A 23,592-nucleotide genomic window follows, 5' to 3' on the forward strand; every position below is an offset into this window, starting at 1 on the left:
GTGCCATCCACCTTCTGTTTCACCACAAACACCCATTTACATCCAACGGTTTTCTTCCCAGGTGGAAGAACCACAAGCTCCCATGTGTTATTTTTCTTCAAGGCTTCCATTTCTTCCATCATAGCTGCCTTCCACTTTCCATCTGATAAAGCTTCCTGCCAATTGTTAGAAATACGAACAGAGGAAAGGGAGGAAATAAACGCACGAAAGGATGGGGAAAGGGAATCATAAGAAACAACATGAGATATGGGATGTTGAGTGCAAGTTCTGACACCTTTGCGAAGAGCAATAGGTAATTTAGGAGAAGGAACATTACCAGGTGGAGAGGTAGGTTCTGGATCCGGGTTCGGTAATTGGATGGGTACTGGAGCAACAGTTGATTGAACCTGCTTATGTTTCCTTTCATAGGTCTTCACAGTACTGTCATCAATCCTCCTCTGAAATTCACTAATAGTCCTCTGGATAGGAGTCTGGACAGGGTTAGATTGCTCCCCCTGAATAAAAATAGCTTCCCCCTGTATAGGAACCTCTCCCCCTGACTCAGGGGGAGTACTAGGGGCAGGCCGAACAGGTTCAGACTCGTGGTAAACAGACTGAAGTGGAGGTGGAGAGTCAATAGTCAACACATCTTCACTAACACTCTCCCCCTGAAGAGGTGGGGACATATAATATGGAACATTTTCATGAAAGACATCATCCATGCTAACAAAAGTCATGCGGGATGGAGGGTAATAACATTTGTACCCCTTCTGTGTAGCAGAGTAACCCAAGAAAATGCAGCGGAGACTACGTGGGTCAAGTTTACCTGGGGACCTTGTATCCCTGGCATAACAAATGCAGTCAAACACCTTAGGTGGGACTATAAAGGAAGAAGAGCCAAGTAATAGCTCAATAGGGGCTTTGGAAAGAAGAACCCGACTGGGCAGCCTATTAATTAAATAGGCTGCAGTAAGGACAGCATCCCCCCAATAAAGGGAAGGGACATTGCGAGCAAACATAAGAGCCCTAGGAGGTGGTAGTTTTTTCTCTCAGCCACACCATTTTGGGCTGGAGTGTCGACACAGCTGGTCTGATGGAGGATTCCATGGGCAGCAAGGTATTTTTGGAACTGACCTTTCATATACTCTTTCCCATTGTCACTCAAAATTTTAAGAGTGACATTGAATTGGGTCTTAACCAATTGATGAAAGTGCTGAAAACATGAAAAAACTTCATTTTTTGTGTGCATAAGGTATACTCAAGTGAACCTAGAATAACAGTCAATGAAAGTGACATACCACCGATGGCCAGTCAGGGAAGCTTTCCTACTAGGCCCCCACACATCAGTATGAACCATATGAAATAAGGAAGATGATCTTTTATTAGAAATAGGATAAGTTGAACGTGTCTGTTTGGCCAAGACATAAGGCTCACAAAAAAAGTCTTATTACAGTCTTTAACTAATGCTGGAAATAAATTTGATAAAGTACCTAAGGGGGGATGGCCTAGTCTAGAGTGTCATTTATGTAATTCAGAAGAGAAAGATGCCGAAGGTAAAGCCTGAGTAGGTGTAGGATCGCCATCAAGAAGGTACAATCCGCCATGCACTTTACCCGATCCAATCGTCTTCCCCAAGTCCTGTTCTTGAAAAACACAGTGAGTGGGAAAAAAGGTCACTTTACAATTCAGGGATTTAGTGATACTGCTAATGGAAAGAAGGTTAGTTGTAAATTTGGGAATATGCAACACAGAGGACAGTGTAAGGGAAGGAGAACAACCAATGGATCCTTTCCCTGAGATGGAGGGGAGGGACCCATCAGCAATTTTGACTTTATCCTTACCAGAAGTAGGAGAATATGTATTAAAAAGGCTGGAAGAACCTGTCATGTGATCAGTAGCATCGGAGTCTATGATCCATGGAGTGGACACTACTGATGCACAAGGACCAACAAAGGAAATACCTGTACGGGCAAAGAAGGAACCTGAATTGGCAGCAGACGTAGTAGAGGCAGCAGATGTGTTCAACATACGACGTAGAGCCTGGAGTTCTTCCTGGGAGAAACCAATGTCAGCAGTGGGAGTTGGAGCTACACTTTCAGTGTGATTGGCTTTGTTTTTAGACTTAGCACAACCACGTTTGGCCTCAAAATCAGCTGGCTTCCCATGTAATTTCCAACACTGAGCCTTAGTGTGATATGGTTTGTGACAATGCTCACACTTAACAGGCTCTTTGGTAGTAATAGTAGAAGCAGCAACACTGTCGCAAGAAGCAACAGGAGTGGAGCCAGCAGTCTGTAAGGCTGATCTCTCAACTTTGGGAGTAATCATCATGGCAGCCCTTCGTGTCTCTTCACTGTTAACATAGGAAAAAGTCTTCTCTAGAGTGGGGAAAGGAACCCGACCAAGGACTTGCACCCGAATAGGGTCATAGTCATCATTGAGGCCAGCCAGGAAATCATAGACCCGGAACTGATCTACATAGGTGTGGTAGGCAGTAATATCAGCAGTAGTAGTAGGCTGAAACCGAGCATAGTGATCCAATTGCTGCCATAAACACTTGAGGGCAGCATAGTATTTGGTGACAGACATCTCCTTCTGAATAGTGTTTTGGAGTGTCTTCTTGATTTCATAAACCTGAGCACCACTACCTGAACGATCATAAGTGCCCTCGACAACTGTCCATATCTGTGTAGCAGTGTCAAGGAGAAGATACTGACTAGAGAGGTCAGTGGTCATAGAGTTCAAAACAAAGCACATCACCATTGCATCATTAGCAGCCCATTTAGTACGAGCAGCACCTTTTTCAGTAGGCTGTTTGGTGGTGCTAGTAAGATGGCCAGTGAGTCCCCTTCCAGCCACTGTTAGGGATAATGATCTGGCCCAAATTAAGTAGTTTGTACCATCAAGCTTAATGGCAGCAGCATAGGGAAGAAAATCAGACCTAGTTTGATCTCCTCCAGAAGTACCAGTAGTCATCTCTGAGTCACCCATGATTCGGCCAGACAGAAAAAATCAGATCTTCAAAAAACCTGAATCGAGTGTGAATGATGGGTTTTGAAATTGCAGAATTTTCAACCGTCAGAATGGGCTGAAACTTGAGTCGAGTTTCCCTCTAATAGTAGGGAAGATATCTTCCAAAAATTAGATCCTTTTGATGAGCCAATAAAAAGCCCTAAATTTTGACAAATTAAGGAAGAAAACTTGATTGCAGAAAAATTGCAGAACTGGATCTAAACCAATTCTGCAGTCTTCAAACAAGGACTGGTGTAGACCAATAGGAGCAGGAACCAATCTCCATAAAAGCAGAAATCAAACTTCAGTTGAAAGAATAGCTCGATCTCCAAGGATGGAAAAAATCCTACCGGCAGATTTAGGTCACACCACTGTTCTTTGATCTTCAATGAGGTGACATTGAGGGCAGCAGCTAAATTTGCATTAGATCACCTCATAGTTGCTGCCCTGATGGAGAGAAAGAGGCCGAGAGTGGTGGAGAGAAAAGGAAAAAAGAAAAAAACAGAAACCGAGAGGGGGAAGAACCAAAAAACCAGAAAAACTGAGAAAGGAAAGAGGGAAAGAACCAGAAACTGAGAAAAGCTGCTCTTAGATCAGAGTTGGCTCTGATACCATGTTAACAGCCTTAGGAATGAGTGCTTGAATGATCAAAACCGATCACCCAGGCCCTTTATTTATATTGAACTGAATTACAACTGATCAAAGTACAAATAGGAATGCTGCCTCAGTCCTAATCCTATTTGGAATTCCTAATACAACTAGGAATACCAAAATAGGACTCGGCTGAGGGAAAAACAATAAAAAAGAGAAAAATAAAAGAAAGAGAATCACAATCTGACTAGGACTAATCATAACCTGACTAGGACTAAACCTAATCTGCTAGGACTAATCCTAATCTGACTAGGACTAATTACCCCAATCGGGTAAGTAGCCTATTTCAACAGTTGTGTTAAATGCAATTCATCTTGAGGTGATCCATGTTTATCATAGTTGCGCGCATGCATACATAAAATCAACCTCGCTACCTAGAGTGTCCTCGAATTTATGTTAAATGGAGCCGCACTCCAACGGTGTGCTTCATAAAGCTATTGATGTAAGTCAGTATGGCCATAGTTACATTTGTTGTCAGGGTGGATGTGTGGACATGTAGTGGCTGAAAATTGCTGTCAATTTAAATAGCATTGATGGCTGCAGTAATTGTCTGGTTGGACGGTTAAAACCTCCTCCCTATTTATATGAACTGTCTGATTGGACTGCTGTAGTCCATCTACTTAATGGAATTCCCATGCTTCATCAGAATTCAAACTTCAATTTTAGGTGTAGTTTTGAATCCTTTTCATTCGTGAAAATTAAATAGTGGGATAACAGAACTAGTTCCCAGTTTGCACCAGTTCATGGTAGCTTGGATTCTGGAAGGTCCGAACAGCCACTAATTGGATTGCTGATGTCATGGTGTTGAAGCTTTATGTTTTCTACATATGTTTTTGTTGTAATATCAAGGAGTTTGCTTATAATCATAATTTTTGCAGATACCATGATGAAGTTTGCTTCCTTTGAGACCATTGTGGAGATGCTGTACAAGTACGCCATCCCCACCCCAAAGGACCAGTGCAGCAAATCTCTACAGCTGGGTATTAGCTTTGCTGGTGGATATGTTGCTGGTGTTTTCTGTGCTATTGTCTCTCACCCAGCTGACAATCTTGTCTCCTTCCTCAACAACGCCCAGGGCGCCACTGTGGGTGATGTGAGTATTGGCAGTAGCCTGGATTCTATTGGGTTCTATATTTCTTCCATCAACTTCCCCAGTTTTTCCTTTCCCTAAATAAAATTTCCTTTGTTCCAGGCTGTGAAGAAGCTAGGGTTGTGGGGTCTCTTCACTCGTGGTCTTCCTCTTCGTATTGTGATGATCGGTACCCTTACTGGAGCTCAATGGGGCATCTACGATGCTTTCAAAATTTTTGTTGGGCTGTAAGTTTTTCCTCCATTAAATGCCAATCTTTTTGGCTCATTTTTTTTTTGGTAATGTCTTTTTGGCTCATTGAATTACTATTGTTTGATTTTTGACTTGGAGTGCCATCATGTTGGGTCCTTCCTGTACATGGACCCCTGTAGTTTCATGTCTCAAAGTGGGCATTTGGCAGGTTAAATGTCGCCCCTGCCATTCATTGCCCCTGGGGTTTGGTATGTGGAAAACCCTAGGGTCTGCCTTAGTTTCCATGTGAAGTGTTAAGTTCTAGTTATTGTCCCAACTTCTCCAGGTGTACAAGTAAAGTTCAGCCGTTTTTTCTTTTATGTTGGAGCTACTCATTCTTTAAGCTGCAACAGATCCAATCATGTACCCTTGTACTATCAGCCCTCAAACTGTTATTATTTATCAAAATTTAGGCTTGAATACCATGAATTGGGAGGAAAGCCTACCTGTGCACCAAATTTTGGTATTTGCCGTAGGAAGTTTTGCTACGTGGCAGTTGTGGCTGTCCATCCTGCCAGCAGTGGATGGGACTGGCAGACCTGCTAACCTTTGCCATATTTGTTTCACTGCTTATTTGTTCTATGCCTGCAAAAGAGGTCCATTCCTGCATGGACCCAAGCAGGATCTCGTTTAGTGTTTGTTCCCATGGGTAATTCGTTATCCAAACTACTACCTGGTGCCTTCCAGGTTACTGAAATTCCTTTGCATGTCTTTGAATTTTTTTTATTAATTTTATTTTCGTTTTGAAGTAGCAATTGATATTGGATTTGATTGTGGTTTCCAGGCCAACAACTGGTGGTGCTGTCGCTAAAGCTCCTGCCCCCGATGCATCTGAGCTTGCAAAGGTGTAACTTGGGAATATTGAATGCTTTCCTTTTTCCCAGATTGCAGACTGGGGTTTTTGTTGCTGAAAAAGGTGACCAGTGGCAAAGTGGAGGTGTATTCTTTTCCTATTCAGAAGATTTTTTAGCTACATTTATTTTGTGAGGATGGTTTTGAATTCATCCTCTAAATCTTGAGGACATAGGTGCAGTAGATCCTATACGGTGACTGGTAATAATGATTAGAAAGGTGGGGATGTTGATTTTATCAGGCCCATCTGTACTTCACAAACGTTTTGTATGTTTGCTTCCAAATGTCCCTCCCCCCTACAAAAGGCTTTTCCATGGCACAGATAAATCGGGGTGCTTTATTCTTATTATTATCTTTTTAATATTTTAACTTCATGGTATAATTTTGTGCAAAATGTTTCCATAAAGCCTTTTCCAGGAAGTCTCTCTATAATGTGGTCTTGCACTCGTCCTAAAGCCTGATGATTTGGCAAGTTGGGAATCCCTGATATGTCAAATTTTGTTTCCTTTCTCAACCATATAGTTACCATATATTGGTCTCCCCCCCGCCCCTCTCGAATATTCCATGTTGAGTTCCTCTCTTATTTTTCCTAGGATTTTTCTATTTTTATTTCAAGTGAACCTCTATAATGATCATCTGTATTCTGTAAGAATTTAACTATGGATAAATGCTTAAAAAAAACTGTTATTACGATCATGATAGTAGGAATTCTGGATTAGGATAGGGTAAGGGGAAACCTGCTTTCGATTCTTATGTTTCTTAAAGGTATCTGCTTGAAACATTAAACATGGATCATTATGTGGCGTGGTGGCCCTATAGAACTTAGCTTCCTTGTTTAGAAGCAATCTGAAGGTAGTATTATAGTGCCCAAAAGTCTTGTATCAATGTCTCACACTTTTTTTGAGAAAAAATGGAGCATTCTGGAGGTTCTCTGGGAGGCTTGAGGGAAGAACAAATAGGAACTTAATTTACTCGTAAAAAGGAAAAAAAAAAAAAAAACAAGGAACCTAATGCTAGGAAGAACAATGGAAATTTTGACCTAATGAGAAAGTAAAGTGGATGGTTTTCCCTCAGCCACAGCAAAGGGAGTGGGACTCGGATCCTCTCCAGCATGCATTGGACGGCTGGATGCACCAGACATGCACCCCAGCATGCTGCACAGCCATCGGATGCACGCTGGTGAGGTTCTGGTTCCAAGGGAGAGGCCTTCGGAGTATCCATAGTTTCATTTAGGCTCCCTTCAACGCCTTGGAGTGTCTATTACCTGTGACAAATATGATATTATCAACTTAGTATTGTAAGGGTGAAGACAGTAATTACCCATGATACCAACGGGCATGCTCTTGTTGGCCAGGGGCCACGTTCATTGAGAATACCAACCCAAATTCAAATGATAAGTGTCAGACTGATTTACGCAATTACGTTAATTGGGCTGATGACCCCCTTCATCTGACACACAAACCTTGACAGGAAATTTAACTAATGGACCCTTCTCTATTTTTTTTTTCCGTTTTGATGTGAAAATTTCCTCCAAATAATTTTTTGGGAAATGTTTTCATACACGACTGTGCAAGCTATGTATGTGTGAGGGTGCAAGTTATGTATGTGTGAGGGTCTCTCACACAGAGTTGGAAAAGTCAAAAATCCCCACCCATTAATTAATGCCTTGAAACTCCCACCCTCTCATATACACGGCTTCCACGACCTAGTACAAAAACTTTCCCCTAAATTTTTTTACATAGAACCTTTTTTTACCACATAAAATGTAATATATTTATCAACATAATTATGAGATAAAGAATTGTGGGATGGATAGCACCTGCCCCTAGATGGGTGAAATGATTGCCCCACCCCATGCTGTCCATGTTGATGCCTCTACCCACTCTCATTGGTCCACATGCATGAATGCACAGTTCATTCCCCCAACAGGAAACACTTTCCCTATAATTATATTGGGAAAAAGAATGCTACCTAGACATGCAATATGCTACCAGGTGCCCTTACAGAGGCCAAATAACTGCAACCCCCTCAAAAAATTCCACCTTTCCATGACCAACTAGAAATGTATCTGGACGCAGGGGCAGCACACCAAGGTAGCATTCATTCTCCCACTTATATGTCAAGTCAAAACAGGGTGGAAAATCCTACTTCGTAAAAGCTTCTTCTTCCTACATGAATTCCAATTTGTGTTCTCCATCTACCCATCCCATCCTCTCCAACATAGAAGTTCCAAAAACGTTAGTTCGTCTCATTCGTCCATGCAACCCCCTCTGACCTCATCTACTTGGACAGCTGAGGCACTTCAAATCATCGGAAATGGACATCTATCTCCCCTTTACCCCATCGCAACCCGTTGTGCAGCTAAGCACTACTGTTATATGCAGTAGCTTCTACAGAAACCTGGGTCTTCAGTGATTTCCACTGGTATCATTAACCGCCAGTCTTCATAGCTCGGATTCCCATCCGCTCTAGATGCTTCAAATGTTGGAATGATAGGTGGGTTGAATATTAGGGGGAAAAAAATGTATGAATTGGTGTTAGTTCAAAGATCATTCTATCAATTGCTATGCATGAGCAGGGATGGATACCGATGGTATAGGATAATTAACAATCTTTCCATTGCATTGATTCTGCTAATCCCTTTTGCTGGGTCAGTACATGTGCAATTGTGCTTGTGCTGCCCCCCTTTGTTGGGTTTTGCAAAAAAAATTGTTGTTATTCATCATAAAAACCGTTATCAGACATGGCCCTTTTCCCTTCTATAACACGAGCAGCTCGACTGTCAAAACAAAGATCCATTGCGATGCTGCATATAGATTTAAGAGTTGTGAGAAAAAAAATATATAATTCCCATTGAATTTTCTTGATGTGGCATTAACTATTTCTTCTGCTTCTCCAAGTCAAGCTCTTGGTTTAGGTTTGGAGGGTAAACAGTGTCAAAAACAACCCTTGCAAACACATGTCGGGTTTCATGCATGCTTCCCGAGGCTAAACACTCATAGTCAATCTTCCTCCCTCGTTTTGGTACAAACCCTTTCTCTTTACCGCCTCTGACACACTCAAAAATCCTGGATACTCTTAAATACAATGTGAGTGGGATAAATACCTGCAAATCAAGACACAAAAATTAACCCTACTCTTTAGAACCATGCATCACACCCAAATAAATGTAAACACAAAAATGATACAGAATTCCAATGGGGCCAAACATGATAACAACTACAGGTTACAGAGAGGAAACCACAGAAGAAATCCAATGGTGTAACAAACGTAGAATTGTTATTACAGGTATGGGACACTCATCTTGGGCGCTGCAAAAGCTACAGAATGCAAATTAAGCGAGATTGGCACCACATGATCAGAGATTTTATTCATTTCGCTTTAGACCTGAGAACTGGTTCCGAAGAATTTCTTTTTCCCAACAATAATCTGTGCTTTCATACCAGTAATGATATATGGAGCCAAATGCTGGACAGTGAAGAAACAACATATAAACAATTTTAGTGTAGCTGAAATGGGAATGTCGAGATGGATGAGCAGTAAAACTAGGAAAGAAAAATAAGGAATGAACAAATTAGGGCTAATCTAGGAGCTTCGATAAATGACAAGTTGAGAGAATTTCATTTGAAGTGGCATAGACATGTAAAACAGAGGCCTTTTACTGCTCCAGTAAGGAGCAGTGATATGATTCGAATTGAAGGAATTAAAAAAGCTAGGGGTAGGCCTAAAATGACCCAAGAAATGGTGAGGAAAGACATGCCTAGCTTAGAACTAGTAACAAGTAGGTTTTTGAACAGAGTTGATTGGAGATGGAAGAAAATATAGCTGATCCCTTTGACTTGAGATACGGCTGATTGAGTTGAGTATTACAAGAAAAGTGCAACCATGGGGGAGGGGTGTGAAGAAAATAAAATTGTCTAAATGTGGAGTTAGGGGATTACCAGATCAGAGTACGGTGCCTGAGGATACCTTGCCATTGCTTGGGAGACAAACAACTCATCAGTCATCATACTCAATGCTGCCTTTATTGATTTTGCAAGATCCATAACTTCACCCCTCAATGCTTCATCAGTGAGCAGATGCTGACATTCTAATATTTCAATGAACCTTAGATCATGGGGTTGAGAGATCCTCCTTGCTATGTTTATAGCTTCTAAAAGGTCTCCACCATTGTGGACAGCAAGGGCAAAGGTTGCAACCACTAAAGGATCCCTTGTTTGGTCCATCAGTGCTTTATGGAATGCTAAGATACCAACCCTGCATGTGAAAACCTAGTAATTAGTCCCATCCATATTCCCATGTATCACTAATGACTAAAAAACGATTTTGTAAAGAGTATAGGATCATAACACTTATTACTGTTTTACTTATTCCTATCAGAGGAAACAAATCAACAATATACAAACCCAGCTTTGCTGGTCCAGTCCTCCGGTCAGCAGGACTTAAAATCTTACTCATATCAGACAACTGCTGGAGGGCAAAATGAAAAAATATATTGAAATTAGAAGGGCAATAGCATACGGTGTAACCGCATAAACGATACCAATCAATTAACCAGCAAATGCTAGGAAGTTTTGCACAGAATATTTTGTTATTCTGGACCAAGGACTGACGTATTGTGATCAGATCATGGATGTCCCTCTAACTTCAGTTGAACCTAGCTGGATAGTCCAATGACTCCATTCTACTATTCAGACTTCATTCATACCAACCTGGATGGTCCAGTAAGAACATCAGATGTGTGACCCAATCTGATCCGATTAATTATAAGCTTGTTTACCAGCAGATTGTTGCTAATGATTTTACTTCATTTTAGGAGTACATCAGTATACAATTTTGGCAAATAAAGAGAGATGCAATTTAAGGGTCTACATATGTATATAAGCATATCAAATCAGATCATAAGATTAGGGTAAATCCGAATTTGATCTGTTTAGTTACGAGATCACCCCTAATTGGACCTGCAATGGTAAGCTCTTTGTTGTAATATGTTGATAAACATTGTTGTGGCCCTTACTTAACAGCTTCAGGTTTTGGGATAAACTGTTGTAACATGGTATCAGAGCCGGGAGGTCAGGTGTCTGATCCCTGGTAAGCTGGTACGAGCGAAGGGGTTTGTGTTATATGTTGTAGTGTCCCTACATGTTGATAGTGCTCCACTTGGTGCCATGTGATGGTGTAATGAAATCCCGAGTGTGTGTGGGCCTGCACGTGCCGGGGGTGTAATGTGTTGATATACATTGTTGTGACCCTTCCTTAATAACTCGAGCTTTTGAGATAAGCCGTTGTAACACTCTTATGGGATCAAATCCGGGTTGAAATCTGTAATGTTGATAGCATTATTCCATTACCTAGTCATTACCTTTTTCCTTTTTCTTTTCTTTTTTTAAATCAATTCGTTACTATTATAAAAGAAATTTAGGCTGACCCTCTATGCTATATTGCCCCCATTCATTAAAATTATTTATTATATTATTTATCTACAATAAAAGAGAATGATGCCCCAATTGATGTCATACATGTTCTATCACTTCAGATTCTTTATTCCAAAAATGCTACTCAACAACAATCTTATACCTAAACTACCCACATATTCTCCTTTGCCTCTCCCCCCCCCCCCAAAAAAAAACCCTTCTCAGTCTTATCTCATTCCTAAACTACCCCCACATTCTATCACTCTTATTCCTAAACCATCCCAAATCATTTACCTACCTTACAATAGTTTGGTTTCTTTTCCTTATACCCACAGATATTCCATATCCCTTATTCCTAATTTGCCCCTCTTTCTATATCTAAAAAACATTATATTATTCCTACAAGAATTTATTTAGATGGCCCAATCACAATTCTATATTTCTCTTGGTTTAAAAGGTAATGATGGTCTGTCCCTTCTACTAGACGTTATAACGCTGTACTCTTCTTTCTAATTTTTGTTTGCCTAATCTACTATTCATCCCAAATTCATTACCACTTTCTCCCTCTAGTAACCTGATATAGTATTTTCCATTACCTAATACCAATAACACCATCTACTTTTCCACTATTCTATTATCCTTTACTTTGAATGAGCTATCTATCATCTTATAATACTTAAAATTTGTAATCTATTATCTTATAATACTAGGATTAACCTCTTATATATTTATATAACAAACCCTCCTCTTCCACATGCGGTACACATGTCCTAAACTAGTTTTTTTTTTTAAATAAAGCTGTCACCATCACCCTCCCCCTACTCAACTAAGCCTTATCCCAATTCAAATGGGGTCTATACAGATCCTATTCAGAGCAATACTTTCTGTCAAATGTCAACCCTAATCCATGCATGTCTTTTTCTCTCAACTTCTCCCAACTCCTCCAATGATTGTAGAACTCCTTACTGAAGCATTCAAAGATTTCCGTTGCGCCCGTCCACCTCAAATGACTTTCTTCAACTTATCATGTATCAGATCTACTGCTAACTTACCTCTAACAGCAATACTTTTTGTCAACATCTCTTTCTCACAACTTTTCCCAACTCCTCCAATCTGATTGTAGCACTCCTTACTAAAGCAATCAAAGATTTTTGTTGCACCCAATTGCGGCTAAAGTGCTCTGTTCTATACAACTACTAGATGCAAAACTGAAATGGTCTTATCAAACAGGATGTACTAAACAGGGAAGCAGTACGAACAGAAAAATGACAACAAAGAATGAAATGGTGTGGTGACAGAATCAATAGTTCAAAATGAAGGCAAACTGACTTTCTGAATGCATCCAACTCTATAGACAGTCAAGAACAGTAACATAAGCCATCAAGTATGATAGTATATGAATTGCAGATTTGAGCCATTTACCACTAATAACATAATCTTAAATTTGAGGGCAGGCCTTTGTGCAGCGGTAAGGTTGATCCATTGTGACCATGTGATCATGGGTTCGAGTCTGGAAACAGCCTCTCTATGAAAGCAAGGGTAGGTTGCATACATTATGACCCTCTCCAGACCCCGCAGAGGTGGGAGCCTCGTGCACTGAGTATGCCCTTTAACATATCTTAAATTTCTAAAACATAAAGGCAAAGGTTTTATGGACAGGCACACCTATGTGGAAGGATGATGTGGCAATTCTCACGGTTGGATATCTAGGGAGTGGTCTGGATTAGATACATCAAATTTCATACTCAAATTCAATCATATACCCACACCCATGTATTGGCATGCACCCTCTCAGCAGTCGTGTATTTTTCAATGCTTTATTTTACTACATCGCTTCCCAATAGTCATGTATTGTTACACGCTTTGTTATTACTACATCAACAACTCTGCTCGGCTGAAACTTGACATGCAAGCCAGGGGGACTTGGGGTCTACCTGTCCATAAAATTTCATCCCAATCCAACTTGCCACATGGCAGAACTAGGTGGCTATCCATAAGGGGTAGTTATAATGTAAATACAAAAAGGAAAGCAGGCATAACTACATAAGACCATTGACAAAGTTCTTACCATAAGCTACTATGGCATGGTCTGTCAGGTGCCAGAAGTCTATCCAGGTTAGATAACAAAGACTGCACACAAATAAATAAATGAGTAAAACAACAACTGAGCTAATTAAGAATATGCTTCATCTTGCTGCATTTTATAAGAAGCTCACTACTAGAGAAGCATGAACACAATCCATAATGCAAAGAAAATATGAAACCTTTCCCTCATGTGATAGGACAATAGAACATTACAGAGGATCAAAGAATTTTATGAAATAACGGTGATTGGTCATCCAGGAGGCAGCATTAGCAATGACAGATGAAAGTAAAGAACCTTCTCGAGCAAAATGAGTCAAAAGAATATCTGTGAATATCACAATGTTTTTTACAGCACTGGCAATTGGATTCAACTACAAATTGCAGAATACGAATGCTTGAGCAAGTACAAATAGCTATTATCTAAGAAATCTCCCTCTTCTATTTTATTTTTTTTATAGTATTAAACAGTTTTACCCTAATCTCTTTTCTAGTGTGCGTATTTGCACGCACATATATACACTCGACCTTTCTCCGGCACAGCTCTGATAATGTTTCCATTTTTATGCCATCAGCCGCGTGACTGCACAGTGCAGTCATGTATAAATTACTCTGATGGCCATACGCACAGCCCTGAAGTACCAACTGGTTAATTAACAAATCTTATCACACCCATGACCCAACTCAAAAGATTGAACCACCAAAAAAAAAAAAAAAAAAAAACATAGGCTCACTAACAAGGAGACTCAAGTCACACCAAAACGAGATATCTGAAACAGCAACATTGGAAAAACCCACAAAAAAAAATAAAATCCATAGCATGGATTTCATAGTTAATGACGTGATTTTTTTCTAACATAGTTTACTTCACAAAAATGTGCAATACAAAATGGTGCACATACACGAGGATCATCAGTAACATTCAATATCATAGTTATCAAGGTGACGCCTTGATCGCCTTGCCGCCATGGCGATGTCGCCTTGCCTTTTGACCCTCTAAAACGCCATGGTTGCCTTCTCGCCTTGATAACTATGTTCAATATACAAAACCAAAGTGGCCTAAAGAACTCGAACCAAGAATTTATCAAATGGTGGGGGGGGGGGGGGATGACCAAGGTTAGTTGCACCAGTAAAAAGTAAAAAAATAAGATAATAGCCTCACCCATTTATTAGTCAAAGAATTTCGTTTGCAATATTCTAAGTGCAAATATCACATTCAATACAAAAACTTCATCTCTAATTATTTATTCAGTTAATCTTCTGGTGGGGAAAAAAGCAACATATTCAGCCATCCTTCTATAAAACTGAAACCTAACTGAACCATGACAAAAGAGCCTGCTTTGCATTTAATGGCCCTGTAGTAGAGTGCATGTTTCAACCATTCAGGCCAGTTTGGGTGTGATAACCATGGTCAAAGGTGAGTAACTAATCCAACAAAGAAATGAGTATCAGAAAAACAAAACATTGTTGGTATTAGCAGTACCAGATCACATGAAACTTATTGGATGATGGACCCATCTGCCCAGCACATATTCCAAATATAAGGTATCAACTTATGGCAATTAAAAATTTCCAAAAAGAACAGATTCACACAGCTCATACATTCTAACAGTTTAACTAACAATTTTTGACAGTGTAAGTTATATAAAATAGTGCAGGAAAAGAGCAGACAGTGTACACATAAATAACAATAAGAAAATGAAAGCAATCAAAACAGTAGGTAATTGCACCTACCAGAAGCATGTTGGTTCTCTTATCACGTCTCCGAAAACCTTGAGAAACAAAATATGATGCCTGTGGTTCAGCTACATCACATGATCCGCTGAAAACGTTGTAGTGTGGATTCTAATTGCTCCAAAATAGAAATCACACCGATAGAACAAAAGAGGTCTTACTTGAATTGGTAGAAGTATCTCTAGGAGCCCAAATTTCCATAATAACCTCAAAGAAGCTTCTGCAGACCCAAAGGCCATCATATAATTCATTTCCATGAGAAGCCTTCCCTATAGCATTTGAAGCCAAGAAACATGATTAGCCATGGATTTAAGATTAGGGTGCAACATTAAACTGTAAAAGGTAAATTAAAAAATTTCCAACACCTTGTCAAGTTTTAACACCAAGCACGATAAATTCTTTACAGAATGAGCTGTCTCCCTTGAAAAACAGAACCCTAGACGAGCTGCAATTCTGACCGCACGTAGAATTCGAGCTGTGAAATTAGTATATATATTGAGATCAGATGCTTCTCTTGGAATATGTGGGTAAATGATGGCAAGCAGTTTTTAAATATTCATTGAGCTCAAGGCCAAAGACAAGGAAACCGCTTAAGGTACAACCTTAAGAGGATTGAGTCCCATTCTGAGGCCTGTGCCTCAAATCTTAATGAAAAGCATGGTTCTTTGTCATCCATTTGAGACTTCAAAGATTTTCCTATGGAAAGCAACATGCGTGGAAATAAAAAGAATAACACTTCTTAAAGTAAACTTATAAAGAAAAGACATCCCTAAACGAGGGCTTCATCTGTTGTTTTTATTTATTATGTTCAATACATTGCACGTTAAAAACCCTTTCTAGGTCTTATTCCATGTTAATGCTTTCACCTATTAGAACACCGATTGGAATATTATGAAGGTATCAACCATTGTATTGCAGAAACTAGTGAGGAAGCAACCACGCTAAATGGCAAACATGCACTCACCACAGTCCTCCTGGAAAGAAGTACTAGCTGGTATTACAGTCCGAACCTGTGAAGCAAAGAGAAACTTAGCACAAACTATACGCAACATGCTTTTAGCATTTCAATGGAAGTCAAAACTGCCAAGAAATACATGCACACTTTAGCCTTTTTAATGTCTTCCATGCCTCCCATGTAATCATACACTAGATTTGCATATGGATCAAACATCATTCTGAAGAGAGAAAAGATATAGAAGTAAATCATAAATGTAAATAACCAATAAAGACGATAGAAGCAAAACTATGTTAATAAGATCTCTGACATCCACGCAACAAAAGCTAAATAATAACCCGTTAATTGTGAAATCCCTTTGCAAACAATTCCTCCAGCGAACATAGTCATGCTCATCGCAGCCAGGAGGTCTTCTGGAAAAATTCCCCAAGCTCCGCCAAGACTTTCTTTCAGATGTGCTAAAACTTGACACCTATTTCATAAAGAATTCAACTCCTTAGAAATTGACATAAATAATGGCAAGAAGATTGGATTTGTTGCGGATAGATTCCTATAAAGGAAAATGAACCATGTTTTATTTCTTCTCCAAAACAAATAAATAAAATGCTCGTAAATTGATCAAAGAAGACAAACCTCCACAATAATATCATTAATATGCACATGACAGATGGGAAAACGTTTTCCAACTATTTGACATTGAGAAAATATTCTCATAACCTGCAAGCACCATTAAAAGTCTAGCCTGTTACTAAATTTCACGCACAGGTAGTACCTGGATAAGACTAGACAAAAATTGGTTAGAATTAACAAGAGAACAATGTGGAATAAATCATCATATAATAATCGAGAAATTGCAATAGAAAAGACCCCAAAAAAGAAGCCCATAATGTGCCCAGTTTTAATGCCAAATTGATTTCAGAAACCATTTCACTGGGCCATAATTAGTGAATTTTGATTCAGGAAAGATACAATATGATAGAATTCGGATATAACTAAGTAAGAATATTGAAAGATAATATGATACACAATAGAAACGAAAAAATAGGCAACAATCAAAATAATGATAAAGGTTTGCAAATAAATTCCCTAGATACAAAACACAAATTCTGTACATCTTTAAAAAATATGGTACTTGGTACATTTTTCTCAAAAGTCAGGTAGGGATGCAAATAAGACACAAATTTACTTACCATAGACCTGGTATAGCTGTTCCAATAGCCCATAATGTGCCCAGTTTTAATGCCTTAGGTCGTGTCATTTCTACCCAATCCACAGTCCTCACAGTGGAAGGCAATTCTTAATTGTCAGATCACAATATAAAAGAGTACGATTCTTTCCTCAGTGCTCAATCAAGAAGATAAAATATTTTTTTTGCAACTTCTCAGAACCCACCATCCAGTGCTTAAATATGAGAGAAATTGTTTCATTTCTTTTTCTCTTTATTGCTTTTCATAGAGTTCAGAATCCTCTTCCTTCTTTTCTCTGGTGGTTTTACTGAAACAGCAAAGAAGCTAGCTCATCCAACACTTAAAAACAGCAAAAGTGGGAATCGTATGGCTTCACTAACAATATTTGGAATCAATTTTTGTCTTTACATTTTAACATTATCTCAAAATTCTTGACGATGATAATTTCCTAAATAGATGAATCTGATTGTCCAGAAAAATTTTCATATTTTTTAAAGAGTAGCACCTCACTTGGGCAAACACCTTGCGTTGTACCCCTCACCTGAAGAGAAATTAGGACTTAATGCCTCAATTGCACCTATTGCTTCAGATATGAGCCAAAGATCACAGCTTTAAGCCCTTCAATTTCATAAAATGTAAAAGTTTCTGCCTATGTCTATATAAAAATGCTTACCTCCCTAATTCTTTCTGAACATATATTGGGTTTTCTCTTCTAGTGAAAATTCACTACATCTATAAGAAAGGGGGACTTGGGAGGAATATACCCACCACAAAAGCCCTCATAAAAATGTCACATTTTGCTCCGGTTTAACTTCAATTCCACAGCATCAGTGGAGATAAGTGAATTAAGCAGAAATAAGGTTTGCAAGGTATGATTTTAAGGAAAACCCCCCAAATAAGACAAATTAGAGGCTGCTTCTCTGAATTCCAACAAGTTTATATCTAAACATCAAATTATGTGATTCTATATTTCAAGGTTAAATGAAACATTTTAATGTGAGCAGGAGTAAAGATGCCGGTGTTCATTCAAGATCTCTTGCAACAAGAGCTATGCCTCAGCAATGCTCCAGACCTGGCATAAATCAGAAGAAACTGTTTTGATATTGAGACCTTAAAGTCGATTTATTTTGCCTTACCTTGAGATATTTTGTCGTTAAAACATTAAAACAATTGGCTGATTCAGAGCGGGGATGCCGTATGAACATATCAGGATGGTGGTTCCCCTGGGAATCTCCCATCAGCTGGAAAATTGAGGTTGATGGGTCTGGTATGTCATGGAATGGAACCAGCCCCCGCTTTAAAATCCCACTTTTGATGAGCAGATGCCACACTCAATTACGATTCATACTCAACTAGGGCATATGGCAAAAAGCCGAAAGGAACATCATACAGTTAATTTCCTTTTGGAAACCCGTTATTAAAGCTGTACATTGACACATTCCTGGAATGCTTCTAGCAGCTATCATCCCAGAACCGAGAGAAAGGCAAGAAGATTAATGCGCAACTCTCCTTACCTCAGCTCATCAGTCATACGCCTGTGTGAAGTCAAGAATCAAGATCTCTTGCAACAAGGGCTATGCCTCAACCATCCTCCAGAACTAGCATAAATCTGAAGGATCTGTTTTGAGATTGAGGCCTTAAAGTTGATATATTTTGCCTTACCTAGAGAGATTCTCTCTTTAAAACATTAAAACACACTTCATATAGAAATTGAGGGGGCCCTCAAGTGTGAGGGCGTTATGCAAGTGTCAAGTCGGAGCCAGATAGTATTCAAGCCAACACATGGTGGCTATTTGATAATGAATCAATGAGGGGCCTCTCCTCTTGGGGAAGGAGGTGAATTACTATGCCGAATTAGTCTCAACTCTCGAGTGGTATCCAATCCAATATAGTGAAGCAACCCCCCCCCCCCCCCCACCCCCCCACCCCCCACCACACAAGACACAAGGACCCTCACTGGATCAAAATTCAATAAATGAATGTGGGCTAGATATCTCAACAAAATCAGTGGCTCACCTATAGAAACAACTTAAGCATAACACCACACAGAGCAACCAACAGTAGTCAAAAAAGAAAAAAACTGATAAAGTACGAATAATACCTCTTTAAGTTCAGCTGAAGTTATAACATCAAAATCTTTAGGTGTTCGCTTCAGAATGAGATCCCGCACACAACCTCCAACAAGATAGACCTCATATCCTACAGAAAAGAAACGGATTCTGTTAGAACACGTGAAAACAAATGCACATGATACAATGAGTGGATCGAAAGGGGAAAGAAAACTATCCAAAACACGTGCTATCAAACACAATTAGATCTCCGAGTGCTCTCCACTCAAATACAGAGGCCACCAATGATCAAAGTTCTGTCTTTTTTGTGATGCAAAGTCAAGACACATATGCTCAATTTGAAGTTATAGTTCTCACTGGTTCATTTAAGACTGTCTCATTAGCAAGAGCACAAGACATAGATAGTTTTTTAAATTGATTTCCCCAGGTTCTTCTGGTAGCAAGTAACGGTTCTTGCAAAACATATAACTCGAGTACAGGTACGGATTGTCAAGAACCACATACCTGCTTAACCATGTAGATTTGCATTGAATACCTTTTTTTCTCAGTCCATTTAGAACAACTCTAATCGGCTTTGCAATCATGGACGTTGTGATTCCGAGATCCTTAGAACTCAATTTTTTCCATTCCGCTGCCTTAGTATCACCATTCACTATCCATCCGAAAAATTCAAAGGCGTCAAACTATTTGTAAGATGGAAAACATTATAAAGCTCAAGTTCCAAATAAGCATTCCAGCTTAAAAATCATACATTCACATTCCTGTAGAAGACTCACTCACCTCTTCCAAGAGGAGAAACAAGGCCGTGACCTTCATCCTTATGGAGACCTTCTGGTACGACGAGGGTTTCGACAGCTGCAGCCGAGCTTCGCCGAACCTGCAAAGAAGAGGGTGTGACGGTCGAGAAAGAGAGCTCAAATAGCGGAATTCACAATGAACGAATAGGCTAAGGTTCTTTGGCACTAAATAGAAACCTTGGCAACGCAGCAAAAGAGAGGACGATGGAGAGGCAAATGGTTTCTGCACGCGAAACCCAACCCTGCGATAGCCATTTACAGTTAGGAGCTTCACCATGCCAAGATGGACGTTTCAGAAGTGAAGAACCGAAAAGATAAAACCATCGAGAGCTCCTTGGGCATGATATATTTTCAAATTTGCCCTAAGTCGGCGGCCATGGTTTGATGGTAGACAGTTCGATCAATTGGGTCTTTTCTCTCCAGCAAGGGGTGTCAATGGGTCATTTCGGTCCGGTTTTGGTTCGGGTTTTTCGATTTCGGTGTGGCTTTTAGAGAAATCGAGATCAATCCAATAAGAACTTTTTGTTTCGGTTTCGATTTTGATGCGGTTTGGTTTCGTGTCAATTTTGGTTTATGATAACGGGTTGATATCGATTTGGATTCGATTTGGTACCGGATTTTTTTAAACAAGTTGGGTTTGGTTTGTGCTTATTTTCTTCTCTTTCTTTTTTCAACTACATCTAAAATATTTCATTAGCCCCACACTTAAAAAGGAGATCAATGGAACAAGCATTGTTACAAATCAATTTTCCCATTTTCATAACCTCATACTCATTGATTTGTAACAATTTATCTTACAACCATAAATTTGCTCACTAATTTTATTGAAATCAATTCAATGATTCATAACCTTATACTCATTATTTTCTTATCGGTTTCATTCGGTACGGTTTTCAGTTTGTTATCGGTCGGTCCGGTATGGTCCGGTTTTCAAACCGGTCCCGTCATACCCCAGTCCAAAACCAATCCAATAAGGATCGATTCGGTTCTTGTCTCGGGTTTTTTTGATCGGTTTCGATCGGTCTTAACGGTTCAGGCTAGTTTTTGACGCCCATATCTGTACCCCTCAATTTTGGTGGATCATTTTTTATTTCTCGGATTGTATACGAGTCATTCAAGGGGTGCAAGTTTGGCCCTGAGGAGCCCGAAGGGGGCCTAGGTTGAGATACCTTGACCCTTAGGGCAGGTCAGGGTTGGGTCAGGGTTGAGGTCTCGGGTTGAGTCTGGCCCGGTCCAACCCGATCCTATCTTCTTCTTCTTTTTCTTTTATTTTTTTTTGTTCTTCTTCTTCTTCCTTGGTTCTTCCTAGATTGGCCAGCCCATGCATCTCCTTTTTCGCAGCTTGGCCAGCTCATACATCTCCCTTCCCCCCCCCCATGGTCAAGGTCAATCAAGGTCAATCCGACCCTGTGGGTAGGTCAGGGTTGGATTTTTCTAGCCCTGAGTCAGGGTCGGGTCAGGTCTGGGTCCAGCTAAGGGGGCTTAGGGCTCAGGGTTGGGCTAGGGTTTTAAAAGGCCTGGTCCAACCCGATCCTGTTGTAGCCCTAAGTCATTGTTTGAGGAATCAATGTCAGATCGTTTGGATTGGCCAATTTGTATTGGTATCAACAGAGGCCGATAGGTACGGACCAAGGGTAAAAAGGTTTTAAAAAAAGCAATTTTTGAAGAAAAACAGAGGTAGATCCATCCGAACCTGGACCAATACGGGCTGATCTGGATCAGTATTAGTATCAATCAAGACTGATATTGATATTGTATCCGATATCGATTCCTAGATCCTGATGGGAGTGGGACTCTAGTTAGGGTGTCAAATGGTTGAGTTGGCGCGTTCCCTACCCCCAATTTAACATATATTGGTTCAGTTTGATTTCAGACAGATCATTGGTAGTCGTTAAAAGAAAATTTGCAACCGATAGCTATCTGAGCTAAATCGATTTCGATCTAATATTAGACCAAGCCAAAGCCAAACTGCTAAGGTAAAGTTCGTTTCATTTTCTGATTCCACTTGATTCCATTTTCGTATCAGTCCGATTTAATTTCAGTCTGATTTGGTTTTAATTTTCCATATATAAATAATAGAAACAACAATTTTATCACTATATCATTTTTTTATCATGTGGTTTCGTGTTTTGTTTAGTTTTCGATTTTAAGTCAGTCTATTAATTTGGTCAATTCACTTTTTAGCAGTTTCAAAAAAATCCCAAACTGGAACCATCGATTTGGTTTACTAAGAAATCGGTTCAACCAATTTGTCAAATTACAATATAAGAAGGAATTTGCACGCTACACCAATGAGGAGTTTGAAAATTTTGTATCATCCATATGGGGTCCATATAGGCTTACATAATCAGAATAAGAGAGAGAATATCAATGTAGACCCCTTTTTTTTTTTTTGTAGAAGGACCCCATTGTTTATTATGTGGGAATGGTATAAAAGAATCTATGCACTGGCAGTGTAATAACATTTTTGCCCATAATTATTATGCCACCAAAAAAATTTTGTGAAGCACCTATAAATGATTGAAAAATTTTAAAATAATTTTGTTAAAAAAGAAAAAACTTGAAAACTTATAACATAAGGGTGGAATCTGACATCTAGCTCAAGTTTATAATGCTTTCCTCCTAGTCTCTTTAATGTTGGGTTTTGACTCGCATTTATTGCGTTGGGACTTACATGAGTTGTTAGTTTTTGACTTGTATTGGGACTCTCTTTATCACATGGGTAGCTTGAAGGTCAAACTAGGAGGAGTGGAATGCAAGAAAAGAAATCTTGTACTTCAAGTGCTCTTTGTTCTCTATATATCTTGAGGGGGCTCAAGTGGGTAGAGTGAGTGAAAAGAGTGACTTGTAAGTGGGTCAAGAACTATACATGCAAGTGGCAGGGTGGAGTTGAAGAGAGTGGATTGTTCTTGGGTTTTCTGAGAGAGGATGTACAAGGGATTTGGGTTTGGGTTTTGGGGATTAAACTTAGACCATTTTTGTATTGTTTTCTTTCTCTTAATGAAGGACAAGGTATTTCTTTGTGGATGTAGGCAGGTTTTTGTCAAACCACGTAAATCTTGCGTGTTGTTTTTTCCTTCATGTCATTTTCTATCATTTTTCTTTTCATTAGATTGTGGAGGTATGCGTCGTTGTAATCGAATCAATATATCCATACGCTTCTGTTCGTGTGTTAACTCCAACAAGTGGTATCAGAGCTCGGGGTTTGTGGTGGATATTGTTTTTTTTTATATTTTATGTTTTTCCGCATCATGGCAAGTTCATCCACCTCTCAGTTCAAGGTGGAGCAATTTGATGGAAAGGGAAGTTTCACTCTTCGTCAGAGAAGGGTGAAGGACATCCTTGTTCAACAAAGCTTGGCTAAATCAGAGAAGGGAAAGGATGGAAAGCCAGAGAAGATGGAGGATGACCAGTGGGAGAGTTGGAATCGAGGTGTGTGAGCACGATTCGACTCTGTATCTCTGATAACATTATTAACAATGTTATGGAAAAAGATTCGAGGCCTGAAATTTGGGAAAATTTGAAAAAGGTTTATTTGG

At 39.5% G+C, this 23,592-nt stretch overlaps 2 protein-coding genes across 2 annotated transcripts in view; one reads left to right on the plus strand and one right to left on the minus strand.

The window, feature by feature from the left end:
- Positions 1 to 6,085, plus strand: part of LOC122672647 (mitochondrial phosphate carrier protein 3, mitochondrial-like) — a 20,072-nt gene extending 13,987 nt beyond the window's left edge. Inside the window, exons 6-8 of the mRNA XM_043870108.1 lie at positions 4,521 to 4,735; positions 4,835 to 4,959; positions 5,748 to 6,085. Of these exons, the coding sequence (XP_043726043.1) occupies positions 4,521 to 4,735; positions 4,835 to 4,959; positions 5,748 to 5,814 (407 nt within the window). The 3' untranslated portion in view covers positions 5,815 to 6,085. The remainder of the gene's footprint in view (positions 1 to 4,520; positions 4,736 to 4,834; positions 4,960 to 5,747) is intronic.
- Positions 5,914 to 20,451, minus strand: LOC122672644 (multifunctional CCA protein-like). Its single transcript, XM_043870106.1, has 15 exons — positions 20,231 to 20,451; positions 20,037 to 20,133; positions 19,792 to 19,908; positions 19,289 to 19,386; positions 16,634 to 16,717; positions 16,339 to 16,472; positions 16,148 to 16,220; positions 16,010 to 16,055; positions 15,411 to 15,520; positions 15,207 to 15,314; positions 15,046 to 15,105; positions 13,298 to 13,359; positions 9,757 to 10,072; positions 8,760 to 8,921; positions 5,914 to 6,013 (listed from the first exon to the last, which is right to left on the minus strand). The coding sequence occupies exons 1-15, from the start codon at positions 20,306 to 20,308 to the stop codon at positions 5,972 to 5,974; spliced, it is 1,587 nt and encodes a 528-aa protein (XP_043726041.1). The 5' UTR covers positions 20,309 to 20,451; the 3' UTR covers positions 5,914 to 5,971.
- Between the last annotated feature and the right edge of the window lie 3,141 nt (positions 20,452 to 23,592).

Source organism: Telopea speciosissima, chromosome 8, assembly GCF_018873765.1.
Source record: "Telopea speciosissima isolate NSW1024214 ecotype Mountain lineage chromosome 8, Tspe_v1, whole genome shotgun sequence".
Classification (NCBI taxonomy): Eukaryota; Viridiplantae; Streptophyta; class Magnoliopsida; order Proteales; family Proteaceae; genus Telopea; species Telopea speciosissima.

Bases quoted from the DNA above. Each gene is read 5' to 3' on its own strand.
- LOC122672644 (XM_043870106.1), bottom strand. From the start codon at position 20,308: ATGGCTATCGCAGGGTTGGGTTTCGCGTGCAGAAACCATTTGCCTCTC. The intron at 15,521-16,009 runs GTGAGTGCATGT...CTAATTTCACAG, and splicing joins TTCTTTCCAGGAGGACTGTG to CTCGAATTCTACGTGCGGTC. The intron at 15,106-15,206 runs GTAAGACCTCTT...GCTGAACCACAG, and splicing joins AGATACTTCTACCAATTCAA to GCATCATATTTTGTTTCTCA.